Source organism: Euprymna scolopes, chromosome 38, assembly GCF_053919585.1.
Source record: "Euprymna scolopes isolate OS-2025 chromosome 38, ASM5391958v1, whole genome shotgun sequence".
Classification (NCBI taxonomy): Eukaryota; Metazoa; Mollusca; class Cephalopoda; order Sepiida; family Sepiolidae; genus Euprymna; species Euprymna scolopes.
This window is the reverse complement of record NC_136519.1, coordinates 10850329-10869932: the sequence shown is the minus strand read 5'-3', so window position 1 is coordinate 10869932 and position 19604 is coordinate 10850329. Positions and strand designations below refer to the sequence as shown.

At 35.7% G+C, this 19604-nt stretch overlaps 1 protein-coding gene across 2 annotated transcripts in view; it reads right to left on the bottom strand.

Annotated features, from left to right (window-relative positions):
- Positions 1 to 8107: 8107 nt before the first annotated feature.
- LOC145263072 (cilia- and flagella-associated protein 221-like) overlaps positions 8108 to 19604 on the bottom strand; it is a 521858-nt gene continuing 510361 nt past the window's right edge. For both annotated transcript variants that reach the window (XM_080119938.1, XM_080119937.1), the window contains exon 22: positions 8108 to 8633. In XM_080119938.1, the coding sequence (XP_079976064.1) occupies positions 8507 to 8633 (127 nt within the window). In that variant the 3' untranslated portion in view covers positions 8108 to 8506. The remainder of the gene's footprint in view (positions 8634 to 19604) is intronic.

Here is a 19604-nt window from a genome sequence, read left to right as displayed (position 1 = left end):
TTTTTAACAGATGTTCAGAAAATAAACAACTGAGATTTAAAAAAAAAACGCGAGATCAGGAGAAAGAAATGTCCAGAAAATCGCTAGATTTTTAACTTTTATCATCTGAAATTTTCAAAAATTGCTAATTCACCCCCCTCCAAAAACTCCATATTTTAACTTCCTACCATAAAAAAATAAAAAATATAGTATATTCAATATATAAAATGTTCCGTGTTTTCTCACTATATGTTTCTGGAATTATATTGAAGCGGTTAGCTCCCAAGAAGGCTTACATATTTTATCAGCTAGTTTTACCTATTTTTTCAGAGAGGGTATTTTTTTTTGCAAGAAACAAATCATAAACTCAAACTTTTTATAATAAAAGTTAAATTGAAATATACTGCAAATTAAACATCACAATAATGGTGCAACATATTTTGAAATTAGAAAAATTAAAAAACAAAAAAACTTTGTTTTAGCATGTTAAAAGTATTTAGATTGTTAGATAATTAAATTCTACTGTATTGGTATATTTTTTTTTTTTTTGCTGTTGTTTCTTGCTTTTTACAATTTTCGACTAAATACTTCTAAATTAAGCGGAGTTGCTTATATCGTATTTTAAACTAAACTTCGGAGGTTGGAATGCCCCCCCACCTAAAATGTACTTGGAAAGATCGATTTTATAGCGAGATTTAAGAATGGTTAGCCGAAAAAAAGGTGAAAAACAAAACAAATAATCAATAAATAATTGTTACCAAAGGCAATAAATGCTACTTTTTTACTTACATGAATGTTCAAGCGCTTTTCTTTATTTTTTAATCTAAAATTGCGGGTGTGTGGGTGCGAAATATCTCCAGATTTTCTAGAATTCCCCGCTAGATTGCAAACGAAATCTTCAGATCTAGCAGGAAAACCGCTAAATTGGAAACACTGGTCATATGACAGGAAGCGGTAATAACAGGAATAACAGGAAGCGATCCCTAAATAAAAAAAATAGCCTATCGGTACAAAGAAAACCACCTATTTATCATAGAAAAATTAAGTAGAATGTTATAATTAAAAAGAAATATATAAAAACACACATGGATATAGTAAACATATTATACCAAAACGTGGAAGCCATTCGTCCAGTGGTTTTTTAGACTATTAATTGCGAACGAACCAAGAGTTATATATATATATATATATATATATATATATATATATATATATAACATCACTGCCTAGCATATTGAACTTGCTTTCGTCGTTAAAAATTACTGTTGACCAATATAGAGTCATGATCTTCATTATATCTGATGAAGTCCGTACGAGGCTGTTTGTTCTTTACAGAAACAATTGGTTTGCGTCTTGCAACACAGTCTAGCAAGTTAAAGTCCTCCAATACGTTCTTTTTAACAAGAGTACACTGTTGTTAGATTTGAAAATCCGTTTCAAATCTATTTTCTGAAGCTATATATCTTGAGAGCATTGTCTTCCCTGTACGAAGTAACTCTAGGACAACCAGATTTAAGCGCATCACGAAAACTTCTGGTGTTTTGGTGCTTTTACACAGTAATTCATAGCATTTTCCCAGCACATTTCAACCTGCGGCCGATTTCTCGATTGGCTAACCCAGAACGATGGAGGTTAAGAGAAGTCAAGGCATAGGGGTTAAACGTTACGTTGTATAACCTGGAACTACAACAATTACGATTAGAGGTGCTTCGGTGCCTAAAAGGTGAATATTTTAAGGTAGTTTTAAGCTCATTTATTGCTGCGGAGTTTCTTTTTGCCTTCTCGATTTGAAGTTAATTTTTTAATTGACGTGAGCACTAGGATACTTCAATTAAAAGTCAAATATGAACAGGTAAAATTATAGAGTAATAAAAGGCGAATCAAATGAGGTATAGGTTGTTTAAACAGTTACATCCAATTTAGCTTAAATTTGCGGTTTTTGAAAAAATGACAAATGCGAACTTTCTTTTTGGCGCCACTATATATATATATATATATATATTGTTGTGTGTGTGTGTGTGTGTGTGTGTGTGTGTGTGTGTGTGTGTGTGTGTGTAGGGGAGCCGTTACTGATATTTTAAAAGCCTGTGTGCAGAGGAGAAATCCTAGGCTAATGTAATTTTAATTTTCATCACAATCTCGAGTGCTCTTTTTTTGAGAAAGTTGGATTTTCTCCATATATAAAACCGAACTTCTTTTCTAACTTTCCCCTCGTATGGCAGGCAAATAAACAGTGACGTGCGTAAGTATTAGTTCGTGTCTATCATCTATACATCTGCATTTTTACTTCCGATGAGAACACCTGCAAAATATTTTTCCTTTTTTTTTTTGCAAAAATTAATTATAAGATTTTTGTGTCTATTTTATTTATTTATTTATTTTTTGTTTTGTTTTGTACTTGAAATTTAATTACCCTTTTCGAATCACGAAGCTTTTTTGTTTCTGGCGTAAAAATTTGAACCAAAAAACTCTTTTTCTCGTTTCTTGTTATTTGTTTCGTTTCTATCGGATTTTATTTATTCAATTTGAAAATTTATCGCGGATTCAGTTCGTGATGCATATTTACATTTCTATGATATAATCTGTCAGTTGGTTTGTCACACTTTTATTTAAAATATAATTTACCTCTCTGAACGCGTAAATTAAATAGACGTATCTTATTTTGGCGATTCCATCGGCGTCTTCTTTCCCAAATGTTGGTAAGTGGGAAAGAAAGAGACAAAAGCAAGTAGAAATGCGTTTATCAGCTAAACAATGGATATAAGGATGTTCACAAAGAAACACAAAGGGGAGCTCATAGAGTATTGTTGATCAAGGTGAGGCAGTAACAGAAACAAATAGAACATAAAATAGAATTAGTATGCGGGCACTTTGAGAGATGGCAGTTAGTTTTACGACAGTTAGGAATAGTTGTGGACAGCTGACGACAATGCCCGGTTGACATGTAGAGAAAGACGAAGGAAGAGTGTGGTTTGATGGAGACGGGAACAGAAATCCATCGATCCTGACGAACACCGTCTTGAGAGTAGACATAGATGAGAAACTTCGCGTCCAAAGGGTCGATGGTTTCACACACACATAAGTTGCAACTGATATTTTCAGAATGTGTCAGGGTTTGTGCGTTGATTTATGTCATTTTTCATACTTGTGAACCATCTCAGCAGTCGCCAATATGTGGTAAACGACAACATGGCCAGAACGAGCAAGAGAAATTGAAAAGAAGGAAGAAAAGCACGAAAACAACGTTGGAGTCGAGCAGGGTTACACGTGGTCGCATAATTTTAGATGTGTAAAAGCATTTCTATAAATGACGATAAGTCAATTTGTCAAGCTTGATTTTCAAATATCATTTTCGTTTAGTTGAATTCGCATTTTCATTTTGACAAGCGAAGTCTGGAAACACTTTGACGGAATAGCTATTAAACATGTTCGATTAGCTCGAAATCATACATCCGAAAGAGACAGAGTCTCATTTTAAATATTTGCCGATGGTCGGGAAATATTTAAAATGAGACTCTGAATTTTGCCTATCTAATAATGACATGAAGGCAAATCATTTTATTAAACAACATACATCCCGCGTTAAAGTATAAATTATGAAGGAGAGAGTAACACCTCTTTGGCTTTCCTTGATGTAATTCGTAACAAAATCTCCCTCAAATTACCTTACATCAATATATCGTAAACCCACGCTTACAGGATTGTATACACGTTGGGATTCGTTTTGCCCAACCAAACGAAAGATTAATTTAATTCGAAACCTAACGCATCGAGTCCTTATGAATTGTTCTAAAACAAAGCTGGATGAAGAATTGAAAATTGTTACTAAGACACTATCCAATAATAGGTACCCCCACGATGTGATTAGGTCAGTCATCAAAAGGAAAATAACTAATTTTTCCCAAATAAAAATTAGTACGGTGACTAAATGTCCAATTTATATTCGTTTACCGTGGTTAGGATCAGTAAGTGAGAAGTTTGCCAACCAAATCAGCTCAGCAGTGGAAAGATACTATTTGGCTTCAAATGTACGTGATGTGTTGTTCTTTACGAAACCGTTAATCGTATCCTGTCGCAAAAACGTTCTACTCCCCCCACCACATAATAATAATGTAATTTATGAATTTAAATGAAGTTGCAGTGATGAATACGTTGGTTGGACGTCATTAAGACTTAATAGTAGAGTCCAATAGCACGTACCTAGCAAAATCAGGAATGGGACTTACCTACTAACAGACGTTCTTGTTAACACACCCGAGTCTTCTATAGCTGAACTTTTGCTTTAAAACCCGGCATGCCCACGAACTTTAGCTCATTCCCTATTCTGAGTCAGGCTCATTTGACTTTTCACCTAGAGATCGTGAAGACTATTCACGTTCGCTTGAAGAAGCCTTCTCTCTGCAAACAGAGGGAATATCTCTTAGGTTTGAACGTGATCAGTCTCTAGGTGATTTCATACGTTTCTTTATTTTAGACGTACAGTGTACCACATTTTTTTTCTAATACACTATATTGCTATTTTTTAACGTATCATCTCTCATTTTATTTTAAACATATTGTCTTCCACTTCATTCGATTTTTTTTTAATAAAAAGGAAAATCCCTCGATCTAGCTTACGAAAAGTGAGGGCGAAACCGGTCAGCTGGCCTTCTTAGTATTTTTTTTATTTCCCACTTTTAATCATAAACATCAAAACGGGACTTCCTGTCATGATTGTAATATATATATATATATATATATATATATATATATATATATATAGGATTGATATGTAGTTTGCTTGAAGCATTGTGTGGGATAGGTATGTAGTAGAGATTTAAGAGGGTATCACAATGCGAGGAATGAGATATAGTCGTTGTTGGTGAAAGGAGACGAGAACAAGTGACAATTTAAAAATCAATAAGTACATACATATATGTTTATATATACATAGATTTATTCAGTTGTATTAGATAAAAATGTCTTACTTGTTATGTTTGCGACAATATCCATTATTAATTTCGGAAAAAATTCCCTTTTCAAATGGTAGACGTGACAGATCGATTCAAAGCATGCTAGATGATGGAGTGGAAGTTGGATAGCTGTGTGGGGCCTCGGGGCAAATGTGAGGAGGGGATTTATGTATGGTCTGATTATGTAACTAACATGTTTATATTTTATTTATTTTTATTTATTTATTTTTTTTAGTTTATAACTTGTTGCTTTAGCGTGAGCTTTTTTTAATTTTTATGTTCTCTGTCTATTTTGTTGTCTTTATTGTTATTATTATTATTATTATTATTATTATTATTATTATTATTATTATATTTTCTGCTGACATGTATTAGGTGGGATGACTTTGTGTATCTAGGTCACGTAAGCCGTTAGTAGGTTGTGTCCGGTTAGCTTTTGAAGGATAACAGTAGGAGTGGGATGTGAGAGAGGAGGGGAGGAGGTTCGGGATGGTTTGCTCCCAGTCGGCTGCTGGGTGTTTAGGTTGGTGTTGCAGTTGTCAGGAATAGAAGATTGTTAATTTATTTAATTTCATAAAACTATAAGTGGTAATAGATGGGACAGTTGGTTTTTATATATATATAATCACGTTGAAAAGCCGGTTCTTGCTGGATCACTGTAGTTAAGCAACGTTGAACTTGGTCAGTACTAAATGGGTGACCATTGAGACTTCTAGGCGCCGTATGTGCTCTCCGTTTATCTCGGTATTGTTTCTAGTTCTTCTTCACACTGGACCCAAGCAGTGCTTATTCAAGAGAGGTGTTGTTTGGGATTGCGCAACATTTGCTTCACAATTACACGTGTAGCTACCACTACAAAAGGTATCCTTTGACTTTCGGGACTTGACAATATATATATATATATATATATATATATATATATAGTAGAGATTTAGAAGGCTATCACAATGCGAGGAATGAAATATAGTCGTTGTTGGTAAAAGAAGACGAGAACAAGTGGCGATTTACAAATCAACAAGTACATACATATATGTCTATATATATATATATATGCATATATATATATTCAGTTGTATTAGGTAAAAATGTCTTACTTGTCATGTCTGCGACAATATCCATTATTATTTTCAATTGGACGTAACAGATCGATATAAAGCATGCTATGTATGTACTTGTTGATTTGTAAATCGCCACTTGTTCTCGTCTTCTTTTACCAACAACGACTATATTTCATTCATCGCATTGTGATAGCCTTCTAAAGCTCTACTACATACCTATCCCACACAATGCTTCAAGCAAACTGCATACCAATATATATATATATATATATATATATATATATATATATATATATATATATATATTAGTAAGTTAGAAAAATATATATGGCAATTAAGCTTTCTAAGTTTTCTAAATTACTACCTAGCTCTACCTATGTATTGAGCACCGTTGAAGTAAATACTTAGTTTACGCATAAAATTATACTTTCGTATATTAATTTATGTGATTAAATGAAGTAGTTATATATATATATATATATATATATATATATATATATATATATATATATATATATATACATATATATATACATATACATATATATATATATATATATATATATATTTATATATATATAGTAAGTTATAAAATATATATATATAGTAAGTTATAAAATGTATATGGCGATTAAGCTACACTTAATATTCCGCGTTTCATCCACTCTAGGATTCTTCAGGCTTTCAAACGGAACTGGCTGAAAAATCTTAGAGTGGATGAAACGCGGAATATTCAGTGTAGCTTAATCGCCATATACATTTTATAACTTACTAACTAGCTCTACCTACGTATTGAGCACTTTTGAAGTAAATACTTAAAGTTTACTCATAAATCTATACTTTCGTATATTAATTTTATGTGAGTAAATTAAGTAGTTATATATATATATATATATATATATATATATATATATATATATATATATATATATATATATATATATATATGATCGGAATATTGGAAATAGTATTCCGACGAAATAGAGAAATAAATGATTTGTCCTTTTTTTATTTCTCTCGCCCCCTCTCTCTCTCTCTCTCTCTCTCTATATATATATATATATATATATATATATATAGAGAGAGAGAGAGAGAGAGAGAGAGAGAGAGAGACAGACAGACAGACAGACAGACAGACAGACAGACAGAGACAGACAGGCAGAAAGACAGAGAACAGCGAGTACATGTAAAATGAATACAATAAAAATTTTTCAGGTTAGATTTTATTTAAAAGTAGACAAAATTTTTCCTAAAGATTAAAATCAGAAACAAATTGTTTCAAAAGTAAATAAAGCTTTATTACGAAAACATTGTTTGTTTTTAAGGAAATTGGAATGCAACGCCAATAAAGAATACAAATAATAAAAAAACCTATATTATACGCGGCGTCATTATTTATATTGAAATATAATTGAGAAAAATGCGGCAATCTGTTTCGACTTTTAATATTTGGGAAATAGAATCATATATATATATATATATATATATATATATATATATATATATATATATATATATATATATATATATATATATATCGTTGGCTAGCAAAAGCAGTGCATCCCTACTTATTCTGGTTTGGATCCTTTCAAACGGAACTGGCTGGTGTAGTTGCCATAGATACTGTTGATCCAATTCCTTTCAGATAAATCTGGATTCATCAGCAGGGATAATTAATCAAATCTTTATAGAATTGTTTATATTCTGGATTTTAATTTGAATTTATTTGTCAATAGTATAAATCTCGTTTCTTCTTATGGGAATGTTGACTCTTGTCATCATTTCGTCTTGAAAACACTTTATCTCTTAATATCATTTCATCTGGATTTTAAGTCTTTGGTTTTTAATTTATCCTTTTAATTTTTCATTTTCCCCCTTTTTTTATGAACTGTTTGCACTAAAAAAACTTTCTACATTTATGGCTAGTTTTCATAGTACCAGCAAATTCATAGTTTCACTATGATATCTACTTGATAATATTTTTCCTCTGGTGAGAAGAACGCATTTCTTTGAAACTCGGCGGATTAAGAAGATTTTAATATATCATATTTGAGTATCCTGTCGAACAATAAATTCATGTAAAATATAATGTTTAGTTTTAAATTTTTGTTTTTTATGTTTATATATATATATATGAATGTGTGTGTGTGTGTGTGTGTGTATAATCGTAAGTAATTCGTTGTCTATTAAATGCGTTACATTACTCTTGTCACTATTACAGGCAAAATAAATTAAAAAAACACATCCCCATCGTATTTGAAAATACTTGGGCCTACAGAAATAGGCAACTACATAAACCAGTTTTATCCTGAAGTAAAAAAATTAAATAGAAGGTTAGAAAGGAGCCAAACCAGAATGAGTAGACATGAATTGTTTGTAGCATTCAACCAAATAGGCTTAAAAGCGTCCGCGCGTGCGCGTGCGCGTGCGCGTGCGCATGTGCGTATGTGTGTGCGTGTGCGTGTGTGTGTGTGTGTGTGTGACTGTTATCCAAACGTGTTGAAAGTCGGATCTTTGCTAACGAAAGAGCAATTCTTGATCTGTTGCAAAGTCGCTAAGATACGTAATTTTCTCCTGTATCCGTGTTCCAAGCTGGTCGAATTCTTGGGAGATGCGGTTGGTCAGCTCCTCTTCTTCATCGTACCTGAAAGCAATGGAGAACATAGAACTATAAAATGAATACAAGATGGAAACAAAATAAAAACGCGCACATTTATCGCAAAAGATGCGGCAATTGTAATCTGCGCGTATTTTACCATGAACAATGATTAAACGCGATGGACGCACTGAAACAGACAAAAGCAAATGATTTTTCAAACGAAAGTTTGACAGACAAAAACAAATGATTTTTCAAACTAAAGTTTGACAGGCAAAAACAAATGATTTTTCAAACGTAAGCATGACGGAACAAAGGAAATGCTATTTCATGTTTAAGCGTAACAACCCAAACAAAACTCTATTTTAAACGTTTACTATCTGGAACATAATTTGCATGGGTACTATGTAGGGATTTGAGCAGCAAGATGTCTGTTTATATTACACTTGAACTTTTGCATGCCAATACAGTCAGAGAAGCAATGACTCGGAAGGGAATTCCAAAGTTTAGCATTTCAAAGAAAGAAATTATTAGAGTAGAAGCCTTCTTACATCTAGGTATCTCTATAGTGAAGGGGTGGGACTTTGCTGCTTGTCGGGTTTGTCGGAAGTACTTGCGTCAAGTGATACAAGGGTTTGTAATCCATCAAAGCATCTACCATTAAAATACTTGCAAAACAGGCAGAGGGATGCAACATTTCGTCGATGGGACAACGGTTGAAGCCTAGCTGTTAGTGCGAGACCTATTAGGTTAGCGACTCTCTTTTGAACCATGTCTAAGAGTGAGAGACTAATAGCAGATGTACCAACCAAAATGTGGCAACAATACTCCATATATGGACGAATGGTTGCCTTGTACAGATACAGGATACTCTAATTTCCTAGCACGGTAGAGAGAGCCCACATTCTGTACAGCAGCCTTGTCAATGTCCTCAATGTATCTTTTCCAATTCATGTTCCCCGTGAACGTTAAGCCGAGGAGCGTTTTCTTTGGAGTTGTTTTAAATGTTTTCTGCTTGTGAAACCCCACGACAGCCGCCGGTACGACGCGGCCATAAGCAGAGAAAACGAACGAGACGTTGAGGTTGGTAATATTGTCGGGTGGGGAGGGGGACACATAGTCTCATTACATTTATATGTATATAAATATATAAACATAGGTACATACTTCACTTTATATAAATTAATATGTGTTTGTGCGCGTCGTGGTGTGTACAGTGCACGAATTTACTATTTAAATATTGTTAATGTTTTGCATTCCATTGACATGTAGATGCTTTTATTTGATAGGAGAAAACGATGTTGCAATGTTAAACTATAGATTTCTTTCAAAGATAAAATAAGTATGCACCAAACTTATCTTACTAAGAAGTATGAAATTAAAAATATATCAAATAAATGAAATAAAAGAAAACTATGGTGGCAAGCTATTATTATTATTATTATTATTATTATTATTATTATCATTATCATTATTATTATTATTATTATTATTATTGTTGTTGTTGTTGTTGTTGTTGTTGTCATTTTTATGACTTGAAAGATTTCAGATTTCATTTCGACCGCTGGAGGGGAAACGTGATATTTTTTAGTTCTCCGTTCGTTTCCATATTAGCAGAAAACGCATTTAGTCCAGGCAGATTTAGTTTTGTTTGTCGAAAAAGTTTTTGTTAAATTAAATTTATTTTATTTCATTTTATTCAATGCGGTTTTATATTTGATAAATCTGAACCGAATAAAATCGTCGATATTAAATTGGATTTTTGAAATTAGAAATGTAAAAACGTCCGCAAAATATATCATATATATATATATATATATATATATATATATATATATATATATATATATATATATATATATATATATAGCTTCGTTGCCGGGTTCAAATCTCTCGACCGGTGTTAATCGTCACACACTGATAAATCCCGAAAAGGATGAAATACTAGTGTCTGTAGGTATTTAATTATTATAGTAAATAATTATGTCAGCTCCTTTAAGAAACTCGTTTCTTATCATTGAGCACTTTTCAGTTGAAATAAAGTCAATTTAGCTTGTACGTGCAGATCATCATATAATGACTAGATCACTGATAAATGGTAAAAACATTTAAAAAATAAATGTTTAAATTTCAACAATATTTCTCGCGGTTAACGGTGGTCGAATGAGTTTGGTCCTTGCCAATGGAGTCAGAGATGGTTTCGTTGCCGGATTCGAATCTCTCGACCGGTATTAATCGTCAACCACTGCACTGATGATTCCCGAAAACGATGAAACACTAGTGTCTGTAGGTATTTAATAATTATTACAGCAAATCGTTTAATTTCCAATTGTTTTAAAACAATTATGTCTGCTTTTCAGAACGTTGAATACAAGATGGAAAAAAAAGAAAATCATTGCGGAGTTGTGCTCTCAAAATGCATCAGGAACTTCGACAATAACACCCAGCATTAGTCAACAGAAAAAGTCCAATTCTCCTGCACGACAATGCCAGACCGCACGTTGCTAAACTAACCCTGTAGAAGTTAGACGAATTGGGCTTGGAAAAATCTTCCTCGTCCGCCATACTCTCTAGAATTCTCGCCTGCCGATTACGACTTTTTCAAGCATTTCGAAAACTTTCTGCGTGAGAAATGCTTCAAAAAGGTAAGCGATATCAAAAACACCTTCAGTGACTTCATCGCAACCAGAACGCAAGATTTTTACGTTATTGGCATAAATACAATTGTTTTTTGTTAGCAAAAGTATGTGTTGATATATATATATGTGTGTGTGTGTGTGTGTGTGTGTGTGTGTGTGTGTGTGTGTGTGTGTGTGTGTGTGTGTGTACTAACAGAGACGTTTGAGGACCATCAAATGTTCCACACAATACATTTTATTGCCATCGAAATCGGTTAAATCGATTTACTGTCGTGCACCGAGAGGAAGCTTCACATGCCTCCCTGCAGTGACTCAGTCCACAATACATTGTAGTCTACATTGCACTGTAGAAAACCTACTGTTGATTTTATAAAAAAAAATATTTTATATAATGGCTTGACCTGAAGTCTAAAATGTAAAAGTCAAGTATCAATTGTGTTCTAAACAAAGCATTCATTTCGAACGTGGTCCTAGCTTGTCAAAGAATTTACTGTTGATTTTATACACTGGGCCTTCCAGCTTGTGTGATGATAAAAGTTCTTAAATTCACTTATAATGTTAGGCTTCATAAAAGAATTAATATTGGTCAAAATCGAACTATTCTTTCTTTAATCGATTTTTTATATTTATCAGAGACATTCCGATACAAAAGCCAAGAATATTCCCAGGCACATAAAGTATGTTTGTGTGAAAATTCAAACACATTGACCCAGCCTTTGCGGAATCCATGAAGGACGAACTCACACACATACACACACAAAGTACCTTTATATATATATATATATATATATATATATATATATATATATATATATATATATATATATGTGTGGGGGGGGGATTATTACTATGATTATTTTTATGCCTACAAACACTAGTGTTTCATTCTATCGGGAATCGTCAGTGCAGAGAGTCAGGATTACTGCCGGTCGGGAGATTCGAATACGACGACAGAGATATTTGTGATTCCATTAAAAAGAATCAAACTGCTCGGCCTACGTTAACAGCGGCGAGAATATAGTTGAAATTAATATTTATATAAATCGTAAATTTCATTCAAGAAGGCAGATTGATAATGTGATTTGAACATCAGGATCTGCGCTCAAGTGGCCAACTTATTTCATTTCAATGTAAAGTGTTTGATATATTTATAACTAATACAGTGGATGAGTATGTCCGTAAATATATATATATATATATATATATATATATATATATATATATATATATATATATATATATATATATATATATATATATATACTATAATAATTGAATACCTACAGACAATAGTGTTTCATCCTTTCGGGAATCTTCAGTGCAAGGTGTCACAATTAATACCAGTCGACAGATTCGAACACAGCAACACGAGCCATCTCTGGCTCGATTAGCAAAGACCGTATCCATTCGGCTACCGTTAACCGTGTGAAATAACGTTGAAATTTAAATATTTAAAAAAATTTTAATCTTCTTTACGTCAGTTACAGAGTGATCTAATCGTTATACGATGATCTATGCATAATAGCTAAATTGACCGACTGAATTCAACTGAAAGTGCTCGACGATAAGAAACGAGTTTCTTAAAGGGGATGCCATAATTATTTTTTACTATAATAATTGAATGCCTACAGACAGTAGTGTCTCATTCTTTTGGGAATCTTCAGTGCAGGGCGTCACGATTAACACCAGTTGACAGATTCGAACACGGCAACACGAGCCATCTCTAGCTCGGTTAGCAAAGACGTTATCCATATATATATATATATGTGTGTGTGTGTGTGTGTGTGTGTGTGTGTGTGTGTGTGTGTGTGTGTGTGTGTGTGTTTTGTGTGTGTTTGTGTGTGTGTGTATATATATATGTGTGTGTGTGTGTGTGTGTGTGTATGTGTTTGTGTGTGTGTATATATATATATATATATATATTGGGTAGACCACTGTCGTAAATGATCTCGCCTACTGATTGCTTAACTCACCAAACAATCGATCACATGAAAGTAGAAGTCAAAATGCATATACTAATAGACAATTGAAAAAGTCGTTTGCGGGTGCTGATTCTATGGGCCGGAAGATAAAACTACAGACGATCAAGTATTAAGTTAAGGAGAAAGTTTTTGCGGAATTTTTTATTTTGATTCCAAATGATATATTTTCCAATAAGTTTTCGTTATAATACATTTATTTTATATATCATTTTAAATAACGTTTTTCGCTCTTTCTAATCGTTTTATTTAACATTTAAAACAATTATGTCTGCTTTTTAGAACGTTGAATACAAGATGGGAAAAATAGAAAATTACAGCGGTGAAGTACTGTCAACAAATGGATGAAATGCATCAGGAACTTCGACAACAACACCCAGCATTAGTCAACAGAAAAAGCCCAATTCTCCTCTACGACAATGCCCGACTGCTTTGATATACAGGGTACTGAGATTTGGAAAAATCAATGTGATCGGTTTTCGGACAGAAATTTGGCGATTAAAAGGTCAAAGTTCAACGATTTGACCTTTGAGAACTCTACCAAACTCCTCCGACAATTTTCGGTCTAAACACTTGAAATTTTAGATATAGGTTTATTCAACATGGATCTAACTTAATAACTTAATTTGAGCATAACAATAAATTTTAAGGGGTCAAAGTTTAAAAAATTGACCACTTTTTTTTTGCTCAACATACATCTCCAAATACCCGGGCAACGCCGGGCACCCATGCTAGTATATATATATATATATTTATTTTTTATTGCCGTATTTTTCTGTTAAGTTACATTTTTGTTTCAGCTAGCCGGCCGTTTTTTTTTTTGCCGTCTGTAGCTTCCTCAGAATTTTACAGAAATGTTCGTTATGATGTGATGAAAGGGTTACGGGTGAATGATGTCAGGGGAGGGGTGCGAGAAGAGCGGAAGAAAGAGGAATGGAACAAGGGGGAAAGGTGGGAGGGGGTGCTTGGTATGTCGGTAATGTCTAGTTTTAGAGCCTTAGGTGGTTGTGGGGGAGGGTCTTGGAAGTTCATTTCTGGTGTGGCTGAGGGCATAGGGATACATGGAGGGGGGAGGGGATACGTGGTGGTAGGAGAAGGGGGGTTACTTTAAAATTCTAGTCTTAATGCTTAACTTTTTGGCGTCTCGTTGGTGAGATGATTTCTTGATAAGTATGTCTTGACCTGTAGGGTGTTCGTTTAGGTTCGGAGGCGGGGGGTATGATTCGGTTTATTTATTTGGTTTTTATTTGTTGTTACGTGCTTGGAGAGGGTTAGCTAGCGGCCGTGCGCGCGAGCACACACATGCGCACGTACACACATATATACTTAAAGAAACGTTCACATGTACACATATATCTCCGCCCTGGCGTGCAAATACATGCGCATGCATGCATAGACACCCGCGCCGATCCCGCTGGCGTCAAAATTTCCTTAAGGTGCTAAATTGCGTACGTGTGTATAAGCATAGGTGCGCTCATGCACAGATACATACACACATCGACACCCGTACTCCCAAGGAGGCGTATACACGGGCCTACATGGGCATATTAATTCAGACATACTTGCACTCCCACGCATACATGCAAGCACATGTGCACATAGAGATACTATTACTCGTGAACACATACATTGACATATATACAGCTTTACGCTCTCACACACGTATGTGGGCAGCAGGCAGCGGGCACATATACTCTCACATCAACACACGTATACATAGGTACGTGCACGTATACAACGATACCCCATGTACACACGGACGCACACGTGGATGTACACGTGCGTGTATACACACACATACACACCCAGATATACAGACAGTTATTGGTATAGACATATTCGTCTATATAGATGGAAATCTAAGTGCATACGTGTGGGGACGTGCATCTGTGGGTATGTATATGTATGCGGAGGTGTATGCGGCGCTCCCGTGTGCACCCACATCTAACCATAAAAAAAACACTAATGAAAATGAAAATATTATGTATATGAGCCTATGAATGAGTTTATGCTCATATCTATGTATAATCATGTCTACATCGAACGAAAGTATTGCGCCTATGTACCCACAGTATAGTATGAATCCCAACTATATTTATATGAATGGATGTTTCATTGAACAACAGGGATGATTCCTGTTTGTTTTCTTGTGATACGATTTTCCATTTAGCAGAATAATATTTAAACGTTCTGTCGAGAATAAAAAGACATTTGCCATAGTTGCGAACGGTTTCGACTTCCATAGGTCATCTTCAGGCGAGTGATGAATTAAAATATTGCGTTTAGTGAATTTATTGAAAAAGTCGAGTTAAATCGTTAAAAGCACTTAACTCAAAAACAGGCGGCTTTTTTTCTTCTAAAGTATGCATTACTTCAAGCTAAAGTTAATACATAGCCCTAAAGGTATTACTTCGTAACCAGCTTTTTAAACGAGTTAAAAAATAACAATACTTTTTCAATTTGATAGAAGTTCCATTATAGCATATTTATTATGGAGTGGAGCTGGAACGGTTTAACATCCCAGCTCGACCTAGATAAAGGCAAAAAGTATCCATGCATTAACATGGGAGGGGAGACTACCTTAACGTACTATCCTAAGCCGAGAATGGGGCAAGAGACTTCTACTAAGTAGATATTAATAAGTCCTTCTCACCTTTTTTTTATTTTCTCAATGGAGAGAGAGTAGATAATGCATGTGGGTGTGTTATCGGCAGCTCCAGTAACTCTTGCTTCTCCTTTTTTGTCCTTCAGTCCTCATTTCCAATGAATGATTTTTCTGACAAAGGGCGAAGAAAAAGTTGCTTCCCAGGTCGGTAGTACTTTGTAAAAAGTAGCTTAAGATGTCGGAAAATTTCTGTTTCTATGTCTATTCTTGTGGTCATGTCACTAGTAAGGGTGCTGGAGGTAAACGTTTCATCTGGGCTGACGTTACCCGCCTGATAGTCAGGGACCCGAACCTTGGATTAACCACTAAGGAGCTGTCCTATCAGCAGGTGCAAAGAACCGGGGCTGCTGTATTGCCATTTGGTGAATGGATTCTGAATAATACAGTAGTTTCTGGTAGGGCCTCTCCATGCCACACTAGTGGGTAATTGTAACGGCTTTACCTTATCATGTACTACAAAAAAATGTCTTGTCTTCTTCTCTCTTATTTTCCCTCTCTGTCCTGCTCCAAACAAGTCTACCGACCTGCTCCACAAACCCCAAAACCTCAACAATCAAGACAAATCTCCAAAAAAGAAACACGCATAAACCTAGAACCCCATCCTCCAACGTGGACCCCTACTAACAGGTCTCCTTCACCAACATCAGGGGTCTACGTTCCAACCTTCTGGACGTTGAAACACAATTACAGGAGACGAAACCGGACATATTCCTTCTAAGTGAAACTGGCATAGGGCCAACCGCTTCTCTAGACGAATTCATAATTAAAGGATACTCCAACTTACCATCTAAATCTGACCACCAACATCGCCATGGGCATAGAATATGTGCCTACATCAAAGATGGCTTTCTATGTGGTAGGGATATCTCCAGAGAAGATCCTAATTTACCTTATATGTGCTTCCGGCTTACACTAGCTTACACCACTGCATTTATATTCGCCCTTTATCGCCCCCACAACAGTGGGGTTACTATCTTTAAGAGCATATCTGAGAAAATTGACCACATCCTGTCTGTTCATCCTTCGGCTAACATTCACATTTGCGGTGACTTCAATGTCGATGAAATGGAATGGCTGACCCACTCAAATAAAACCGATGACGAGGAGAGGTTTTGTCATGATTTTGCCATTGCCTATGACCTCACTCAGATTGTTCACAAACCCATACATGTGCCCGATATACCAGGTTAATATGCAAGCTCTCAAGACCTTTTCCTCACAACTTCGCTTGAGCTGTGTTTATGTTCCATTCTATCTCTTCTGGGATCCTCTGCCCACTCTGTTGTAGCAGTTTAAAAAGGAAATGTCCTCTATAGTATCAGACCTGACCGAATGGTTAATTGTAGGCATAGACCAATTCATACCATCAAAAAAATTTCAACAAAAGCCTAACAGCCAGCCATGGTTCTCCCCTGAATGTGCTGCTGCCATCGCGTACAGAAATCACTTTTTCCATAGCTACCAACGTAATAGATGTACTGAGACCAAAGCTGCTTTCAGGACTGCCAGCAACCACTGTAAAAGAGTAATAAAAATGCAAGAGAGCTATATGCTCAGTCTGTTAAATCCAAAGTAGCTGAGCAGCGGCTTGGTTCCTACCAGTTCTGGCAAATAGCAAACAGGATCTTGAATAGAAGTGTGCGTTCTATCCCAACTATCATCAATGGACCTGAGGTCATCTCGTCAGCATCAGACAAGACCAAACTATTTGCCAAGAACTTTGCAGCTAATTCTACCCTATACGACAATGGCCATCAACTCCCTGCATTTCCTCCTATAACAGACAACACTCTATGCAACATATAAATATCCGTGCGTGAGGTCGCCAAGTTAATCAAGAACCTTGATTCCAGTAAAGCAACTGGCCCTGACGGCATTCCAGTTATAGTGCTGAAAAAGCTCCAACCAGAACTTGCCCCCATACCTACAAAACTGTTTAAGCGTTGCCTTAAGGAGAAGTGCTTCCCAACACTCTGGAAAACCTCATCAGTATGCCCTGTATTTAAGAACTCAGGTGAAAAGTCATCTCCCTCTCAGTACAGACCAATAAGTCTCCTGTGTGTCATGAGTAAGTTGTTGGAATCCATATTAAATAAAGAAGTAGTCAACCACCTCAACAGAAACAACCTTCTTAGTGACATGCAATATGGTTTCCGCTCTGCAAGATCTACAGCAGATGTGCTAACGGTTATATCACATAGGATTAGTGAATCTCTTGACAAAGGTTTCCTTTCTAGAGAAATTGCTCCTGACATATCGAAGGCCTTCAATAAGGTATGGCATAAGGGCCTACTTCACAAGAGTTCCAGCTACGGTATTACTGGAAATGTTTTCTCAATCATTAAATCATTTCTCTCTGATAGATTCATAAGAGTATATGGTTGATGGGCAGAAATCAGAGACCCACAGTAATAATGCTGGAGTCCCCCAGGGGTCAATCCTGAGCCCAACTCTCTTCCTGATCTACATCAATGATCTCCCAAAACACATACTTAAATCATTCGTTGACATCTATGCTAATAACACGACCATCTATGGCAACACATCAAAGGCCGTAAATGACAAAGTTCTCTCTAATTCTCTCTCCTCTGATCTTGAGCGCATGGTACAGTGGGGGGGAAGAGGTGGATGGTCACTTTTAATGCATCCAAAACCAAGCTTCTATCTGTAGATCATCAACGCTCTGATCCCCATCTGGCATCAATTGAAATCGATGGCTCTCGTCTTGGGGAGGCTCCATGTTTTGACAAGCTTCTGGGTTTGACCTTTACTCCTGATCTGAAATGGAACACGTACATCAAATTTGTTGCCAGGGACACTGGGAAAATGGTGGGATCCTTCTACCGCTCCAGAAGATATCTCACTATTGATGCATTTCTCTATCTGTATAAAAGCCAAGTACGCCCAAGGATGGAGTACTGCTACAACATCTGGGCAGGAGCTGCTAAAAACAGCCTATCCTGCCTTGACAAAGTACAAAATAGACTTCGTGGTTTGGTGGGGGATGCCCTTTTCTCTTCCGTGCAACCTCTCTCCCACAGAAGAGACGTTGCGAGCCTGTCTTTGTTTTATCGTTATTTCCATCTCGTCTCAGCTCCAATCTCTCGTCCACCCTAGCCAATCTTTCACAAGAAACACCCGTCTGGCTGAAACTACTGTCAATAATTTTCCCCACTCCTTATCTGTGCCTTAATCCAAACGTAGATTCCATGAGCAGAGCTTCTTTCTCAGAAGTGCACGATTGTGGAACTCTCTTCCGTTCGCCTGTTTCCCACCTGACTACAACATGGATGTCTTCAAATCCAACATAAACAAATTCCTGACAAACCGCCCTCTTAAGTAAGACACTCTATCAAAACCCCCAATACTAATGATTACTACAATACTATCTCATTGATTACTGTACACGCAATAACCCTTATCCCTGAGTGGCCTCCGGGCATTGATAAGTGGTGACCCCCATGTAAAAAAAAAGTTCTTTATAATCATAAGACGCCGTTGTGGTTGAAAGATAAGTGTCAACTAAGCATTTAAGGTACTTATAATTCTCGGACACAGAGATGAAAGATGTGAATAACGACGAATTTGTTCATAGACAGTCCGAACGCTGCCGATCAATAAATCAGATTTTTTAGTTATACAACATCATGTAGCCATGAGAAATGAAGAGGGCATGGAAGTTTGTGACAGAGGGATCGGTTAATGAACGAAGTAGCTTAGTGGAAAGTATAGCAGA